At 53.2% G+C, this 17,684-nt stretch overlaps 5 protein-coding genes across 5 annotated transcripts; 3 read left to right on the top strand and 2 right to left on the bottom strand.

Moving 5' to 3' along the window:
• Window positions 1-3,475: 3,475 nt before the first annotated feature.
• Window positions 3,476-4,532, bottom strand: KVR01_013084 (uncharacterized protein; the record flags this gene model as incomplete). Its single annotated transcript, XM_044781596.1, has 3 exons — window positions 3,476-3,566; window positions 3,991-4,127; window positions 4,239-4,532. 3 exons carry the CDS (start codon window positions 4,530-4,532, stop codon window positions 3,476-3,478), a joined length of 522 nt encoding a protein of 173 aa, XP_044637960.1.
• Window positions 4,533-5,415: 883 nt separating this feature from the next.
• On the top strand, window positions 5,416-7,387 carry KVR01_013061 (uncharacterized protein; the record flags this gene model as incomplete). The annotated part of the gene is made up of 3 exons (XM_044782096.1): window positions 5,416-5,500; window positions 5,706-5,887; window positions 5,918-7,387. The coding sequence occupies 3 exons, from the start codon at window positions 5,416-5,418 to the stop codon at window positions 7,385-7,387; spliced, it is 1,737 nt and encodes a 578-aa protein (XP_044637937.1).
• Window positions 7,388-8,369: 982 nt separating this feature from the next.
• On the bottom strand, window positions 8,370-8,867 carry KVR01_013104 (uncharacterized protein; the record flags this gene model as incomplete). The annotated part of the gene is made up of 1 exon (XM_044794203.1): window positions 8,370-8,867. One exon carries the CDS (start codon window positions 8,865-8,867, stop codon window positions 8,370-8,372), a length of 498 nt encoding a protein of 165 aa, XP_044637980.1.
• Window positions 8,868-9,791: 924 nt separating this feature from the next.
• On the top strand, window positions 9,792-11,712 carry KVR01_013038 (uncharacterized protein). Its single transcript, XM_044787655.1, has 5 exons — window positions 9,792-10,197; window positions 10,268-10,626; window positions 10,687-10,988; window positions 11,081-11,243; window positions 11,320-11,712. The coding sequence occupies exons 1-5, from the start codon at window positions 9,965-9,967 to the stop codon at window positions 11,583-11,585; spliced, it is 1,323 nt and encodes a 440-aa protein (XP_044637914.1). The 5' UTR covers window positions 9,792-9,964; the 3' UTR covers window positions 11,586-11,712.
• A 2,329-nt stretch (window positions 11,713-14,041) lies between these two features.
• KVR01_013007 (uncharacterized protein) lies at window positions 14,042-17,651 on the top strand. The gene is made up of 4 exons (XM_044785491.1): window positions 14,042-14,499; window positions 14,566-14,596; window positions 14,705-14,835; window positions 14,909-17,651. The coding sequence occupies exons 1-4, from the start codon at window positions 14,435-14,437 to the stop codon at window positions 17,430-17,432; spliced, it is 2,751 nt and encodes a 916-aa protein (XP_044637883.1). The 5' UTR covers window positions 14,042-14,434; the 3' UTR covers window positions 17,433-17,651.
• The last annotated feature ends 33 nt before the right edge of the window (window positions 17,652-17,684 follow it).

Genomic DNA, 17,684 nt, shown 5'->3' with positions numbered 1-17,684 from the left:
GTGCCCAGGTGGTGGTGGTGGGTGGGCAGGTGGGTTGGGTGACGATTGATGCTTGCGCCGCCGACTCCACGGCGGCAGCTTGAGCGGGCTGGGAGAGACAGGCAGGCAGACACCACACCACGGAATAGCACTGAGACATCGGTTGGGGACCTCGGGACGCAGGAGACCTACAGCAGCTGGCTGGCTAGCTGCTCGGGTTTTGTCTTGCATCGGGGCCCTGAAGGAACGGATGGGCGGCGGACCCAGAGCAGCTACGGTGACGCCACGACAGCTCAGTGTGCATATGTCCATCCTGGGCAGCCTGCCTTGCCTGCGTCCTACTCCGTACATACACACGTCTCGCCTGTGTGGTGTAGGTGCACAGTATACAACAGGCCCCTTGCCGGCACGGGAGGGCTTCTCCATCCCATGCTGCCCGTCCATCCAGCCACCCACCACGGCCACCACCCACCCGATTTGATATCTAGCAGACTGCAGTCAGGATGTGTGTGCATTGCATATACATACCATACCTGCTGCTAGAGCTTTCCCCACACTCCCTTGGCGCCCTTTTCCTCTCGCAGGGGTCCTGGGGCTCAGGGCTCTCTTGAAGAAACGAACCTCCCGAGTGCCCCCAGGGCCCAGGGCGGGCTAGCTGCTAGTCCTGCAGGCAGTCCTGCAGCCGCCGTGGTCCGCAACGGCTGAACAGGTCGGGGGCAACTCTCGACTCTCGAACCAACAGACTCGAGGGAGGCTGCCCCTACGTCATGGGCGGCACCGGGGGCAGCTGGCGACTGGCCCGCCTCAAGCAACCTGGGACCTCCAGGCCACACCAGACAGTAGCGCTGGTGTTGAATGCCACTACCGGAACGGCCGGCCAGCCTGCCAGTTCAATTCAATGTTGCTTGCCTCACCAGCGAGTAGACGAGACGACAGCTGGGCTGGGGGGGTGTGTGGTTGTACGCATTGGATTGATCTTCACTGCTTGACGATTGAGTCTATTGCCTCCCAGGGCTGGCTCGCGTTCGTTGTTCAGCATAGATCGGACCCTCGGTTTGTATCGGGCGCGCGGGGGCGCATGCACGCCCGGCTATCGTAGGTATCCCGGGTCCCTGTTCCCATCTCGGTGTTCCGCCGACGAGCCTCACCAATGGTTTAGTTCCCAGCATCTACACTACGTGTCAGCGTGTGTGAGTGCACTGACTGACTGACGCCACCGGGTACGGTAACATTGCCCCGGCTTCATTACTGGCTGGCTGCCTCGTCGCCTACGGATCTCTGCGGTTATTATGGCTTGCTTACTACCATGCGCTCGAGGATGCGAGCAAAGCACTCACTGGCGCAAGCATCAGCCACATCACCAACGGGACAGTAGCCCCGGTCTCACTCGGCACTGGCCCAGGCTGGCAATGGGTGATCAACGGCGCAAAGAGCCACTGGGGAGACGCCAGCAACTCACTCACCCTGCAAGACGCACATCGCACGCACGCGCGTACGCAATTGCGTGCATACATACATACATACATACATACATATAGAGCTGCCAGCTAGCACAAGTGTCGTTCAGGCTAGTGAGCACTGTGCCCCAAGCTCTCTCTTTTTTAATAACGCCTGCACACCACGCCACCGGTGCGACTGCGCACACATCAAATCTGTCTCCGGGGCCCGGGTCTGCCATATTGCTCGAGTGCTGCCCCACTGCACGCACGCGGGCCAACCGGTCAGCGAGCGACACAATGCTGTGCGACGACGCAAGCCGTGCAGCGGGCCTGGTTTCACAGGTAGGTTGGTTTCTTTTGTCTTCTTACGACCCCTTTTTTCCCCCTCGGATTGGGGGCTGGCTGGCTGGCTGGACCAGCCTTTTTTGCCCGTTTCCTCTTGCATTTTCTTTGTGACTATATACCACACCCGTGGACACACCGCGCGCACATCACAGCCTATTTCGTTTTTTTTTTCTTTCCTCGGGGAAATGTATGTATGTATGCACAGGGATAATCGATTCGAGCCCGACCGATCTGCTGCGCAGCATTGGTAGGGTTGTTGGAAAAGACCCGGCACTGCTGTTGTCCCCTTGCGTCCCTTTCCCAACCACGGCTCCTGGAGTTTCCCCCCGTGCAGGCCTGAGTTAAGTCATCTGCTTATATAAGGGTGCGTCGTGTCGTGCTACCCATACACGCACACACACACACACGCACGCATGTTGATGAGAGATGGGTTGCGTGCGTTGATCGGCGGCGGCGTAGGGCGGGAACTCGGGACGAAGGCGGCCGAGAGAGATGTCGTTGATAATTCTCGGTCGCCACCTATGCGATGACCTTTTTTTTTTTTTTCACACTGGCTTGTAATACTATTATCTTTGCCACATCCGTGATATTCCCGAGTTGGGTAGGGTCTCCTGATCTCTGTGTAATAGACACGGATCGGGCGAGAGTGGTCTGTCTGTCTGGGTCGGCTATAGCTGCACCAAGCAGCAAGTAAGTGAGGTTCAGACGACTGGGCGGGTGGCCACCTCCCAACCGGCCAGCCACACACACACACACACACCCACACACACCTCTACTTGGAATCTCATCTCTCCTTCCTTTCCCTCCCACCCCCGGCGGCCCGTATATATGTATGTAACCTCAGCCCAAGGTGATCTAGGGGTAAATGCGGTGCATATGTGCATGCCCGCCGCCGCGACCGCCGCCACATGTAGATAGATAGATGCGTCCCAGGTTTTTGTGTGTGTGTGTGTGTGTGTTTTTGGCTGGTGTAGGACCGCAGGGACAAAAGGACTAGGCAGGCTGGCTGGCTGGCAGGCGGCCGGGTAGTGTGTGTTGTGCGACTTGAATGAAGAACGGGGGCGACGGCGTGCCGGGCATGTGATTTTTTTTTTTTGTTTCTCGCTCGGCCGGGGGTACTTGTGGGCCCTGCCTCGTTGCAAGTCGCTGGATGAATGGGATTTGAAACTGCTGTACATATGCATGTGGAATCAATTGGGGATGTGCTTGGGAGGATAATAGCTGGCTTGTGATGCTGACATATATGCGCGGGTGTGTTGCGGGAGACTTAACTGGTTTTTCATTGCGGTGTTGTTGTCCACGTGCTAGCCTCGCAGGTTTCTTGGGGGGTGATACCAAGCTTCTGGAAGTCATGTCATGGCTATTTTTGTTTGGAACCGCGGAGAGGGCATCTTGATCGCAAGCTTGAATGTTGCTTGTGTAATTGTATGTTTTCAGGAGACAAGACAATGTCGACTCGCGACCCGTTGACGGACTTTGCTGCTAGACAGGGTTAATTATGGATTCAAATATTAAAAATAGGGGGGAAGGCAAGATATGTTGAATTATATGGAACTTGAGAACTAGTTAGAATATGGAGATGGTAGACAAAGGAGATCGGCCACTTCTGTGAGTAGGCAGGAGCTACGGCTCAATAAGATTCTCTTCATCATCCGTATAAGCTTGGAACGCATGAGGCACATTAGTGGGACGTGAACGACTCCCCTCTTGGCTTATAAGCCGCCCTTCGGAGTTATAGTGGCAGACGGTGTTGGCATATTGGCAGCGCCGCTGCCAGCCACGAGGTAAGGGCCCAGGGACTGCCTGTGTCTCATCAACATTGACCTCGCCGCGAGAGTAAGGGTAGTCCCACATAGACCCGGCGTTGCGGGTGCCACTGGACCGATCCGGAAAGTAGGCCAGGAACCTGGCTTTGTTGCGCCATATTTCCTCCGGGGGCATCGGGATGATGTTCCATATCTCAGGATGAACGCGCTCGAGGACCCTCTCCATGAGCACGGTCTCGAAACTTACCCCGGCTCTTAACCGCACTATTTCGCGACACTGGCAATTATCGTGACTGAAGTTCAGATACTTCTCCTGCCACTCGATGAGCCTCGCCATATGCTTTCTGAGGTCCATGTTCCGCCGCGGGAGCAGGTGGAACAGGCCGATGAACCTGGTCTCCCAGGGCGTCGCCTCCTCGCTCTGCCCGCCGTAGAGACTGCGGCTGAGGCGCCCCATCCACGAGGCACCACCTTGTGACTCGGCGGCCTCGGCGCGGTCCATCGCCGCGAGCTCGCCCTGGAAACCAGAACAGCGCTCGTGCCGCCAAGCCGGCGGCATCCCGCCGGCGAGCTCCGTGGCGTGGTCGGCCACCGACATCTTGTGGGTCTTCCTGGCGCGGAAGACGACGGGCTCGCCGTCCACCCGCAGCCTGAGGCTGTGCCTGGCGCGGACGAAGATGGTCTCGCCGGCCACGAGGGGGCCGTCCACGCCGCCGCCGCTCGTGTCCTGCCAGAAGAGGTCCATGTGTGCCTCGTCGTCGTGGAAGAGCCCCTGTGCCTTGAGGCGCCTCGCCGCCTCGGACACGCGGCAGGTCAGCTCGTCCGTGCAGAACGTGCACATCCCCGCGTTGGCGATGTGCTCCTGGTAGGAGTGGTGGGCTAGGGAGTACGTGATTGCGTTGCCGCCTACTGTCGTGGCTGGCTCCCAGAGCGGCTTGAAGTGCGGGTTGTGGAGGGCTTGGACGTGTTCGGCGCGGCGCTTCACTGGTGTTGTCGGGTCCATGAGTGAGTTGTTATCTACTTCTCGCACTTTTCTATGGAAATTGTGTCAGTATTGATGGGAGCAGGGATAGTCGTAGCGGAGAGGAGGATGTGCTCAGGTGGGTGAGTGGATTTGCCTGTGTGCTATGAAGCTGAGACAGATATACTCTCAGTGTCCCGCTGTTATCACAACGAGGCTTGCAAGTGTTGTTCACCGTGATCCGATACCTATTGTCCCCACAGGAGAGAACAAAGCCGGAAGTCTACAGGTACAATGAAGATCTTGAATGCACAAAAACAATGGGATTGTGTTCTTTGTCCCATGATGTTACCCGGATTTATAACGCACATGAGCATAGGGTAGTTGTGTTGAGATCAAAAGAACAATCCATCAAGTTCCCTAATGATGATAGCCTTTTATAGGCAAAATTGACACGATCTGCAAGCCAGACAAAGGTCCATGGATGAGAGGCTTGTGCATGCCCACGGCCTCACATTCCAACCTTGCAAGTAAACGACAGCTCGACAAGAGTTCCCACCGTGTACTCTGCTTTGTTGGGAAGGGACAGGTCTTAGGTACCTAAATAGCCCTCCAACCCTTGTACTCGGGAGGGGAAAGGACTTCAGGAGTGCTTGAAAGAGTAACTTTTGCCGATGGGCTGGGTTGTGGATGTCTCCGCACACATGTCACCCGAATGCTACCACAAAAAGCAAGCCTTCTGGTCCGCTGCATTCATATTTCTAAGCTGTACCTCCCTAGATAGCGCTGATGTCAGCTTATTAGTGTTTCAAGTGCCGTTCTGAGCTTGCCATTATGAGTTCGTATACAATAAGGACTCTTGGCTATCGGTCTAGATGCTGGCTCTATCTCTCACTACCTATACGCAGTCAACACATTGTATAGGATGAATCCTGCAACAGAGACCGACTTTCTCGTGATAGGATGTGGGCCGGCGGGCGCTGCCCTCGGGGCCTTTCTCGGACAGAATGGTACGATAGCGCATTTCAAGGCGTATCGAAGACTGTCCATTGAGCTAATTTGAACTGGAGGCTTACGAGGGCTGATAATATCGAGTGCCTCCTGCACGGCAGATACGCCTAGAGCACATATATTGAATCCATTTGGAATGGGTAAGTATTCTTTCTACCCGTCCAGATAAGCCGTTGTAAAACTTGAACTGAATTTTTCTTTTAGAATGCTTGAGGGACCTTGGATTGCAAGATGATGCTTTGAGTCAAGCCACGAGGGGCCCCGCCATACAGGCTATGCGATGGTGTCGCAGTATGGTCGGCGAGGAGTATGGAAGACTTCATTACTGGGCTCTCACCCTGACACAATGGCATGCACACCCATCCCACAGCACGTTCAGCAGCTATGTGCTCATCTGTTATACCTAGGGAGACCAGAATATAGCCTCACCCTGCGAGTGGACCGACCTCCCCCAAAGCTATCTGGACCCCATCCTGGCCAAATTTGCTTCTCAACATGGCTTCGACGTGCGCTTTTCGACCAAGCTCATCCACGTCAAACGTGCATCTGGCATCTGGATTTGTGATATCCAGGACTTGATCACCAATAATACTTTCGAGATCCACGCCAAGTATATCTTTGGCGCCGACGGGGCGCGTAGCAGCGTGGCTCGTTTGCTCAACTTCGAATTCACCCAGAACGCAAGTGGGGGCGTTGCTTGTAATGTTCTACTGAAAGCTGATCTTGACCACGTCATGCACCCGGCACGACAGGCAGGCCTGCATTGGCTAATGAAGCCGGATCGCAAGACAAGATTCGGAATCAGCCCGACACTCAGAATGATCAGGCCGTGGAAGCAATGGATGTTGGTCGCCTTCACCCCAGGAGCGACAGAAGATCCTTTCAAGGACTTGACACCAAAGAGTACTGAGCTGATAGACTATATCAAAGAGCTTATTGGGGATGATTCCGTGAATATCGAAGTTCAGAGGCTTGACCCGTGGGTACTGCGCGACACCGTTGCGGTCGACTTCTCCCGGGAGCAAAGTGTATTCCTCCTAGGTGACGCGGCTCATCGCCACCCCCCAACATTCGGGCTTGGGAGCAACACGTGCATTCAGGATGCGTACAATCTGGGTTGGAAGATTGCCTATGTTGAAAAGGGTCTGGCGGGCCCAGGGCTCCTAGATTCCTACGATGCTGAGAGGCAGCCTGTTGGAGCGGATGTCGTCAAGGATGCCAACTATGGCATTCAGCTGCACTCTAAGATCTGGGAAGCACTCGGCATGTTTGCAGCGACCCAAGAAGAAGGGATGCAGCACATAAATGATCTGTCCAGTGGCACGCCAGAAGGTGCAGCTTGTCGTGCCAGGTTGCACGCCGCCTTCGAAGGCATGAGGCAGGAGGCGGAGAGTCTGGGCGCTACCATGAATCAATGGTATACGTCCAATGCGGTCTATCTGGACGACGAGAGCCATCCGAGATTGCCGCTTGAAGGAAACCGCCTGGTCAACATTCAAGTCAGCACATACCCGGGCAGTCGTCTCCCGCATGCGTGGCTGGACCAATGGTCAACGCGCAGGAAGGAGATCTCGACCCAGGATGTAGCTGGGAAGGGTTCCTTTTGCCTCCTGACTGGACACGGGGGCGACCCCTGGAAACAGGCCGCGGACAGGATTTCTCAAAAGACGGGGATACCGATCAATAGCTACGGAATAGGCTACGGCCTTGACTACCATGATGTCTACCGAGAGTGGTACACCAGACGTGAGGTCGCGGACGCTGGGTGCGTGCTTGTTCGCCCGGACAGGTTTGTGGCATGGAGGTCGGTGGAGATGGTCCCCGACTGCGAAGGTAAGCTTTTGACGGTTCTGGACCGCATCCTGTCAAGAAAGGAGTTGTTGTAGTGTGGCGGCATGACATGGGAGAATGTGTGGACTATTGCTTGGAAGAGTTCTTGGTACCTGACTTTAACGATATGGCATTTGGAAACCCCATGAATTAGTTCAAAAGCACACTTTGATCCTTCAGAAATACAAGGATACTTTTGCCTGCCCCTTATGGCGTCATCACTGGATATCCGTTGTTTCTACAGCCTTGCTGAGGAAGGGTTTTACTGCAAGGCTTTTGTCCAAGATATTTTACGCCACATGCGCAGTGATTTCGGATCTTTCCGAACTTACGGGCTGAGTAATCTGCCGGTTGCTGTTGCATCGTTCATCGACTCTGTGGTACGATTAAAATGAGCGAGGTGTGTTGCAAACTACTTCATGTGCTACTCGGAGAAGCAAACACGGCTGTTAGGATAGCCCGAGGTGACGAGTGGTAGAGTTACTAACTTCTTAGATCACATTCGTCCATTTGAGAGCGTCAATCCTTGGAAAACAATTTTGAAATTTGAGCCAGCACAGGGCAGGCTGACGGAATCGAAAACTTGTGCTTTTGCAGGTCCAGGTTGCCTTCATGTCTATATCAACTTATGCGGCCAGGTGTGAACCAGCCTGTACCTTTCAATGCTCGGTGATTGTTTAAGTGCAGTCTGTAGTCGTATTTTATACCCTGTAGGTCGTAGAGTGGTGTGGTATTTCACACTAACATAATAAGCCGTTCAGTAGTTCAGTTCTAGTACTACTAACTTTAAGATTAATGTGTAGGTTCGTCCTTTTTCGCTCCCATTCCGTATATGCATACATGTCGCCTTCACACAATAATAAATAAGTACTTGAGACCCAAAACATATAGTGTCGACATCAATAGTAAAAGTACGACGGTGCTCTGAGTTTAGATAATTGTATACCTAGGTAGCAAAGTATGGTTATATGCCTGCATATTTCTAAAAAATATTGTATCTTATACCCCCTGCATCACTCCGTGGTGCTCTAAAGGTTCCTACAGCACACCATCCCTCTTTCCGGTGCTCTTCTGATCAGCCTTGGTTTGCTGGTAAGTAACCTGCCCATCTTGCTTAAGATGGACTTCATTACAAGGGTTAGCCTCAAATTCGCAGTACAAATCTGTTTCAAAGTGCATCTTACCGGTATCTAGGTACTCGCCGCTCTGGTCTTGCATCCTGACTGAGATAACCATGCCGTCGGCGGTCGACGAGGACGGATGCGCCTTGCCCTTGATGAGACCGCCCTTGACCTTGACAGGCTTACCAGTCTTGTTTGCAAGTTTCTTGGCCTTCTCTCCCAAGCCTCCGGCGGTCTTGAGCTTCCGCAAGGTGGTCTTGGACTTCATCATGGTGCCGAAGTGCGGGTCAAGCTTGTCCACCGTGGTGGAGCCCGAGAACTCGAAGCTCTCGACGCTGGATGCGGGTGAGGCGGCTTGTTTGCCCTTGTTTCCACTGCTGGAGGAAGGACGGGAGTTGGAAGGTGTAGAAGGCATGGTGATGGTGTAGTAAATGTATGAATAGGGATGTACTAGTATGATATTGGAGATGTGTAAATAACTGCCTGCAGTGAAGAACTATATTGAAGATGTTGATGCTGTTGATGATGATAAAGTGAGATGCCCCTTCTTGCGAGGAACTGGTCCTTATATCCTTTTCTTTCCCCCTTGTGGAACCCACTTACCACCTCGCTGGAGCAGGCCGTTACGAATGAACCTTGGAAATGGTTGTGATGCTATTTCGAGACATGTTGCTACATGTTGGCCCTCGTTGCTTCACAGCCACCAGCTGCCCACCTGCGGCAGAGACCCGCCCCGGGCGGACGGCCGACACAGATATCATGTTCCACTGTCAGCAGAAGTGGTAGATCCTGGTGGATGTCTTCCAATTGCTAAACGAGGCATTTGGCCATTTCCGCCCCATTCGCGTGTCAATTGTTGGAAGTTGGAATAGCAGCCGTCCACGGGTGGTAAGCTGAGGTGATGCGATACCATGCTGTGGGCGTCGCCTCATGCAATCGTTGTCCTCTTTTAGGATAATCCCTATTATCGGCCGAGGCCAGAAACCGGCCTCGGCCTCACACGGCCTTGACCGTTGAGCTCCTGTAAGCATTTGGCCTTGCGGTCGCTCCTCAAAGTGTTGGAAATGGATCACGTGGTACAAATCTCGAGGAGCAATGCTCATCAATGTCCCTGAAATAGCCGATTGGATTGCAAGGTCGGTGGGGGTTTGATCCTTTACAATATGGCTGCTTGGTGGCTGCTCACCGTGGCCCGAACCGTCGTGTCGTTGCTGTGATATGGACATTCTCAGGGTTAGGAGTCTGGGGTCCACATGCCCGGCCCATCGATTGACCGATGCGCGCCAATAATAGAATGGGATGAGTCTGAGTGAGACAGCCTCCGAGGAGGATGCGGGAGGCGTTGGTTAACCCACCCTTAAAGTCCTCGATGCAAACACAAACATAAGATATGGCCAACAACCATAAAAACCCGCCGGCACCATCGTTGAACTTCAAAAGTCGGCCCCCTACCTCACGACGACCCGCTCACCTGATACGGAGTCGAAAGGATCGCGTTCTCAAGCCAAGGCGATGATGGATTTACACTCTGACAATTGCCCGCCCTCACCGGCGAGGGAGTTCCCGACCTCAGGATTCGAGGTCATTGACGAGTCCGACATATTAGACGAAGAGAGGTTCGCTTGGTTCTCAACCAAAACGTGGTATCCGGTGCAGATTGGAGAGGTCTTCCAAGACCAATACCAAGTCCTAACCAAGATCGGTTATGGGACAGCATCAACCAGCTGGCTCTGTCGCGATCTCAGGTAGGTCTAAAAAGTCCCCAAGTCGAATGCTCCAAGTCCATTAGGGGTTTTATACTGACTGCTGGGACAGGAGTCATCGATACGTAGTGCTTAAGGTCTACTGCACTGATACCGACCAAGCCAGCCGGGAGACCGCGGCACTTGAGCATATCGAATCAATCCTAGCCACTCCTGCGGCAGCATCGCATGAGGGTCAAAACTTCATCCGCCGGTTGCTTGATAGGTTTACGATATCGAATCCCAAGGCTGTCCAGCCTGAGAACCCTAACATCTGTCTCGTTTTCAAACCAATGGGCATGTCACTGTCTGATATGGAAGCCCATTCCTATAGTGGTGATGGAATGCCCATAGACCTAGTCAAGGGTCTTACTATGTACCTCCTCGCAGGCCTAGATTTCCTTCACTCTCAGGCTAAACTTATCCATACTGGTGAGTCCACCACGAAATTGCCTGAGAAGCCTTGACCCATTATCTAACCTTTCTGGACAGATATTCAGCATGGAAATATCATGTTCTCAATTGAGGACGAATCAACCCTTGATTCCGTCTTAGAAGAGGAGCTCAAGGATCCGTCTCCCCGCAAGGTTCATAAGGACGGCCACACTATCTACAAGTGTCGCGAGATCATTACCGGCGATATCCTGTTCCCAATGATCTGCGACTTCGGCGAGGCGAGATTTGGGAAGGATAAGTATGAAGAGCATGCAATGCCAGATTTATACCGTGCGCCTGAGATTCTCCTCCATACAGCCTGGAATAGGAAAATCGACATCTGGGCGTTAGGCCTGATGGCAAGTTTCCCCCCATGCTGTCACTTTGTTTCTACAACTCCGCATCCTAGAAGCCTGCACATCTCAAACTAACCAGTATATGTTCGAATTAGATCTGGAATATGGTAGAGGGGAGAAATCTGTTTAGGGACTCCAGCGGTGGTAGATGGCAGTCAGCACTCCCACACATGGCGCGAATGGTTAGCTTACTTGGTCCACCGCCGAAGCACATGCTGGATGAAAGCGCTGCGACTGACAAGTTCTTCGACGAGGATGGTCAGTAATACCTCACTTGGATAAAAGACACGCCTTTGTGGAGATCCCCCTTACTGATTTCAAAACTCTACATCAGGAAATCTCAAAGGTGGACAACAGCTCTGCCCGACTTCCTTGGAGGAAGAGGAGACCAAGCTCGAGGGAGAGGAAAAGCAGGAATTCTTGCGCTTTATCCGGCGCATGCTACAATGGGACCCCAGCCAGAGGCCATCTGCGAGGGAACTGGCCGCGGATGCGTGGCCACAAGTTGAGGAAGGCGACGATACAGATGTGGAAGACGGCGATACAGATGCGGAAGAAGAGGACGACGGTGCAAACACAGAAGAGGAACAAGACTCATGACAGGCAACTGGGACTTGAGCCCTCAGGAACTGCAAGCTCGGTATTCGATAGCTCACAGCTCACTGCAATATACACTGCGCCCACAGCCACGCGGACGCGGTGCTGCCACGCAGAAAAGACGAATCTCTTTTTTCATTATTTGCCGTGCCGACCGTTTGCAGTGGCGACCTCGGGGAAGGTTGACTTCCACAAGGAGCTCTACTGGTCTGCACACTGATCGAGGACAAGGGTACGTAGGTATAGTATGATCAGGAGTAAGTTCTTCTGTGTTGTAAACTGGCCGGAGGCAGCTTAGAGCTGGGGACCGTCAGCAAATGCACTCCGATAATTACACCGGTTGCTTTGATGACCCGCAGGTTCTGAGCCTTCCCTCCCATATGACACGCGCGATGATTGGTGACATTCCTTCTAATTCATCCGATCTATCATTGTCCGTTACAGCTATTGGCAGCGGGGATGTCGAGTCCGGCAGCTCAGAATCTGGGAGCGCCAGCACTTTCGCCCCCAAGGCGGCAGGTCAACTGGTTCATCCTGAACATGAAGGCCGAAACACAAGATGAGATTGCGAAATACTCGGCCAATATTTTGGTAACCTATTTGTCGGTGACCATTTTTGTCACCTACTCTACTGAACGGTACCCATGCCACAGTGATCTTGAAGAGGTTACATCCTGGCCCCATCTGCTACGACGCCTCCCAGTGCTACTTTGTTGGACCGATACAATTGGACAGTAAGTGACACTACTGCTCGCGACTTACCATGGGCATAAGCGTTGGACGATTCGGTGGCTATCCCTCGGATTGGGTGCACTTACCGATGGGTGGCGCAAATTGGGATGTCCACGACGGACACCACTTCTATTGTCGTCCACGCCCAAGGAACTTAGCCCTCGCGCCTTGCCCTAAGGATCGCGAGTCGTCCGGACCCGACATATTTTGTGCTTAAGACTGCAACCAAGCGGGTTATGGAAAGGGCTGGAGTGGCGATCAGTGGACAGTAACGAAATCATTGGGCCTCTCTTGCTAGTAGCCAGCCTCCCAGGGAACACGATAGCATCAATTCTCCCTCCAATGAGAACACATTGCTGAACCCCAGTCACATGTTCGCTTCTGCTGTCTCTCCACTGAACCCACAGCCCTCAACGCAGAGATGTTCATGTATGGATCGTGTCTGCTTTAATTACCCAAACTCCAGGACAAGTAGGAATAGCACTTATCGGCTAAAGAAGTTGTTGTAACGAGACATATGCATATCAATCCATACCATCAGGAACAAACGTGCCTGAATGTCCATTTGCTTTTTCTAGATGACCACTTGAGCCCAGGATTCGTGTGAAGCACTAACGTTAGGCGATGTGTCGCGCATAGCCACATGCAGATTTTACTACATCCGAGTCTTCCCCAAGCTCTAACACACGTGGCCCCCCGGGCAATAATGGAGACTTGACACGGTGGATAAGGTAAGTTTGACCTTCCACTTGCAACTGCCATTTGCCCAACTTGTCTCAATTGGGACAATTTCAAGGTTCGTGCGATAATTTGACACTCCACAGAATCGAAGCTACAGCCCACAATCATGCCGAAGTTTTCCCTGTCCTTGAGAACTTCATTGGCTAGGTCAGCTGTGAGGTAGTTGCCACCCAGCCTCTCTACCAAGAGTGCTTTTGAGGAAACAATAGATTTTCTCCAGAATTCTTGTAGATCTGTAGACGACAGGCAAATTAGGAGGAAAGGTACTGCACTGCTGACTAAATTTATGTACTTGGAAACTTCGGGATGCTTGTGAAATGTAGAAGTCCAGCACTCGGCTTTGAGATCACCACGGGTTACCTAGATACACGATGGGAATTGGCTTCGCTCCTATTCCGTACCTGGGTATTACTTATCCGAAGCCATGCACGGCGCCTTCACAGTGGCAAGAAAAGGCCACTCTTGGGTTAGCCGGAGAAATTCACTGTGCTGTGTGAGTCTTCTGCTTCGATAATCTGAGTCTCATCACGTCAACCTTGCAACCTAAAAACGCGGTCAGAGGCACCGCCACCCGCCTGATGATAGACGTTTCGGCAGGCCTAGAATAACACGCTATCGGATTATATATTTTGGGCCCGTGGAGATCAAATGCACACTTGCTCCTCTATCCCACGCGCCTTAAAAGTTCGTATCAGGGAAAATAGGGGGACAACCCAACGGCGTTTGTGGCGATGATCAAGTGCTTGGGCGGCAAAGATTTTCTCATCCAGAGAGTCTACCACCAATCGCCACCATCAACCCCAACCAGTCGGGATACTATGAGTAATCTCTGCTAGACGCCTGGTCAAACCGTTTTGCAGGCCGATTGATTAACTTTTGGCGAGGCATTGCCGAACTCTCAGGCTCCCTGTGGAGCTTCACTCCCGGATGTAACCCCGCAGATGTGGGCCTGAACGCTTTGCCGCTGAAGCTTATTGCTACGCTCCGTGGCTGTTGAGTGGCCGGGAGGACGTGCTCCAGGCGTTTTAAGTTCATCAGCATGCACGGCAAGACCAGCCCAGATTTCGCCTCGCCAATGGCGGCGACTCTCTCTCCGATGCCCAGTGGAGGTGACCGGGTGCGCGGATCGGGCACCAAGAATGGCTGTATGAGGCAAAGAGATGGTTAAAACCAGTATGTTGGTACTCCGCATATCAACATGGGCTGCCGGTGGCTTCATCGGTTCACTGCATCCGCCTGAAGCCTCCCGAATCGCTCTTGTCTACCCAATTGCAATTCCAAGATCCTGGAGAAATCCGGCGAAAAAGTCGATCGACCTGGGTTTGTGTGCCCTGTGCCGTGAATAGAATGGTGTAGGGTGAGAGAGATCGGTGGTGAACATGGGTGAATCAGCAGCTGCAGCAAAACGTCGTACGAGACGCATACCGGATGAGCTTCGGAAGAGGTACGTTAGTGTGCCCCGTAGTGCCACTCTCCCGGGCCCAGAAAATCTGCTGATTCTAGGTCCCAGGTCCGCCCAGAGTTGCGATCTATGCAGGAAGGTAAGAAAAAGTCAGGCCACCTCTGAGCCTTGTACTGCTAGGGGATGAATCATGATGATGGACTGTCGACCCATTCTTGCACCCTGCTAAGTATCATCTCGCTCCAAGCGGCGTTGCAAGTGCGTTACCGAACCCAATGGCGTCGACTGTGTCGCTTGCAAGGGGCAGGGCCTCTCGTGCACGTTCACCCTCCCGAGGAAGACGCGCTTCTATGGGTCCCTTGAGGATCTGAGTGATCGGTAAGTCCCGTCTTACTGATTCAACTGGACCCTGAGCTTCAATTCCTAATAATGAAACCCCCGTGTTTACCAGATATAAATGCCTCGACGCCATTGTTCGCGCAGCTTTCCCCAATCACGCTGTGGCCACGGCCTCTGACCTCATCAAGCTTGGTCAGCACCTCAACATTGAAATACCAGACCTGTCGGCGGAGGAACCTGATAGTTTCGACACACTTTTAAAGGATCGGCTCAAGAGTACAGATGAGTCGTCAGTAATCGGGACGCAGCCAGGTCGTCGCAAGAGTGTGGACTCGGGATTCGACACAGGGAGAGAGACGGATGGCCACCATGATGACTCCCTTGGCAAGAAAGAGGATCCTGCTTTCCAAGACCAGAAGGTAGCACTTCTCCGGGACACCTCTGGCCATGAACATTACATCGGACCTTCGGGTAGCCTGCAGTTCCTGGACCAACTGCGCCGTTTACTCATCTCCCGAGACTCCGAGATATCGACGACCGGCAATGGTCACACTACGTCTGACGGACGGGGGCCCACGGTGTCCCAGGTAATTGACGACGGAGCTCGCTTCAATGGAGTATCCCAGACAACCAATGGCGGAATAACAGAACGCCAGGAAGTCGCACAGGTGGAGGACTCATTATCGCCGCAGGCTCCCAGCGCTTCAACTTCTGGACTGGCACGAACTGATGAGATACACGATCTTCTAGACCAGGTCCCCAAAAGGGAGATCGTCGAGAGCCTGCTCCCTCTATATTGGGCCAATGTACATGATGACTTCCCTCTTTTCCACCGAGAGACTTTCGAGAAGGAGTACCAGTCTTTTCTTGGGAATCTTGGCCAGCCTGTGAGCTACCCCTTGGCCTCAGGCGTTGCCAGGCCAGACCATGGCTGGATCGGATGTCTACATATGATGGTTGTTTTCGGATCACTCTCAAGCGCAGGCCACCGCGATGACGTTGGGTCAAAAGCATTGCAAAAGTACTGCGTCGATGCCACGCGGAATCTGCTCCCACGCATCGTCACCAACTGCTCGCTGTCAGGAGTCCAGGCACTCTTACTTCTCAGCCTATTCCTCCATAACGACAACGAACGCAACACTGCCTGGAACCTGGTCGGGACGGCAACCCGGATCTGCTTCGCGCTTGGCCTTCACAGGACTGACACAGCAGAAATCTTCTCCCCGGTTGAGAGAGAAATCAGGAAGCGAGTATTTTGCACCCTCTATGGCTTCGAACAGTTTCTTGCCTCCAGTCTTGGAAGACCAAGTGGTGTCAACGATATTGATGTGCAGGTAGTCCATCCTCGAGGCGGGATCCTCAGTGGTCGCCAACACAGCGATGACGCCCTTGCTATAATGACTCTGAAGCTTAACCAAATCCTGTCAACGTCCCGGAACCCCAGATACGCGTCTGCATCCACCGCACAGGCTCCACACGAAGCGCACCAGCTCTCAGTTGAAGAAGTCCTCGCGTCCTTGAAGGCATGGAAACTTGAGTTGTCCTCTTTACAATCACTGGACGTGCCCGTACTCGCGGAGAAGGACGACAAACTTCCTGTTCCCACTGGGTCACGGATGGAAGCCGGCGAGCTCAAGACCCTCCTAGGGTGGCGCGACCTTCCTACTGTCCGGGAAATACTTCTTCTCTACCTTCAGTACCACTACATATACATTCTTGTCACAAGACCCTTCCTCCTGAGAAGCATTACGGCGAGCGTCAAGACGGCCCGGACGCCCGAGTACGGACCAAGCCCTGCTAAGACGACCACGAACAAGATCGGCCAGTTCTCGGATTTATGTTTCCGCCACGCTTGCCAGATGGCCCGCCTTCTTCTGCTCCTTGACTCGTTCGGCCTCATCCACGGGGCATCAGGACTCGACGTGTTCTTTGCATACTCGGCGGCCATGGTATTGATCCTCCGGTCCCTCAGACTGGACGCACAAGAAGAAGGGTTGGGTACGAAGACAGAACACATGTCAAACGGTGGAGGGATGGGTGTAAATCATAACCTGAAAACCGCAAAACAGGTTGATGAAAAGTCTCTTCTTGGGGCTTTGCGTGATTTGATAGTACGACTGAGGGAGCTGGTTTTGAAAGTACCGAAGTCGAGTACGATGGAGCGATTCGCACGAGCCATGGTCACTTTCGAAGAGAGTGCATACCATGTCAAGGTCAAGGCCGAGCCGGACGACAGTGAACGCGACCCGGGATCTTCCATGGGTCAGCATCATTATGGCTCTCACTTTTCAGGTCCCAACCTGCTGTTCCGAGGCCTCATGGACGCAAGCTATGGCCCGACACCTGCCAGTGATGTGCTGGGTATGGACCAGCCGATGCAGAATGGAGCCCCTGGGATGATGCATGGCCAACAACACCAGTTCCTTGGAAATGGATGGGCGGTACCACCGTCGGCTATGGGCACGTATGGCAACCAGCCTAATGGCCTCACGTCGTTCGATTACTTGCCGGGCTTGAATCCTTGGGGCGTGGGTGGGGACCAGAATGCACAGCAGGGGACCGAAATGCCGATCTACGGATGGGAAGACTTGGAGTCTATGCTTGGGAATGGGAGGAGTCAGCCCCGGAAGTTCTGACAGCCCTTCAACGGCCGCTGTCTCAACTATTGGGGCTCGGAAGATAATGACACGGGCAGCACGGCTGAGTGACTTGGTTATATAAATGATTCGGATACATTGGTACGCTGCTATCATTTTGCCGCTCGACCGTATATACAAGTAACTGGCCTCGAGACTACCAGGTCACCTTGGGGGGCCAGTTTTGCTACCATTTAATTGTTGGAGTTCGCTGATCAACTTGAGAAACATTTTCCTACTTTGGTCATCTGC

The sequence above is a fragment of the Diaporthe batatas genome (assembly GCF_019321695.1).
Source record: "Diaporthe batatas strain CRI 302-4 chromosome Unknown Contig00023, whole genome shotgun sequence".
Classification (NCBI taxonomy): domain Eukaryota; kingdom Fungi; phylum Ascomycota; class Sordariomycetes; order Diaporthales; family Diaporthaceae; genus Diaporthe; species Diaporthe batatas.
Note: the sequence above shows the minus strand (reverse complement) of the source record. Positions and strands in the feature narration are given on the sequence as shown.

Excerpts from the sequence above, each read along its gene's own strand:
- KVR01_013038 (XM_044787655.1), top strand. The coding sequence starts at position 9,965 with ATGATGGATTTACACTCTGACAATTGCCCGCCCTCACCGGCGAGGGAG. Across the intron at positions 10,989-11,080 it reads TCTGGGCGTTAGGCCTGATG|ATCTGGAATATGGTAGAGGG; the intron begins GCAAGTTTCCCC and ends TGTTCGAATTAG. Across the intron at positions 11,244-11,319 it reads CAAGTTCTTCGACGAGGATG|GAAATCTCAAAGGTGGACAA; the intron begins GTCAGTAATACC and ends ACTCTACATCAG.
- KVR01_013007 (XM_044785491.1), top strand. The coding sequence starts at position 14,435 with ATGGGTGAATCAGCAGCTGCAGCAAAACGTCGTACGAGACGCATACCG. Across the intron at positions 14,500-14,565 it reads CCGGATGAGCTTCGGAAGAG|GTCCGCCCAGAGTTGCGATC; the intron begins GTACGTTAGTGT and ends TCTAGGTCCCAG. Across the intron at positions 14,597-14,704 it reads GTTGCGATCTATGCAGGAAG|CGGCGTTGCAAGTGCGTTAC; the intron begins GTAAGAAAAAGT and ends TCTCGCTCCAAG.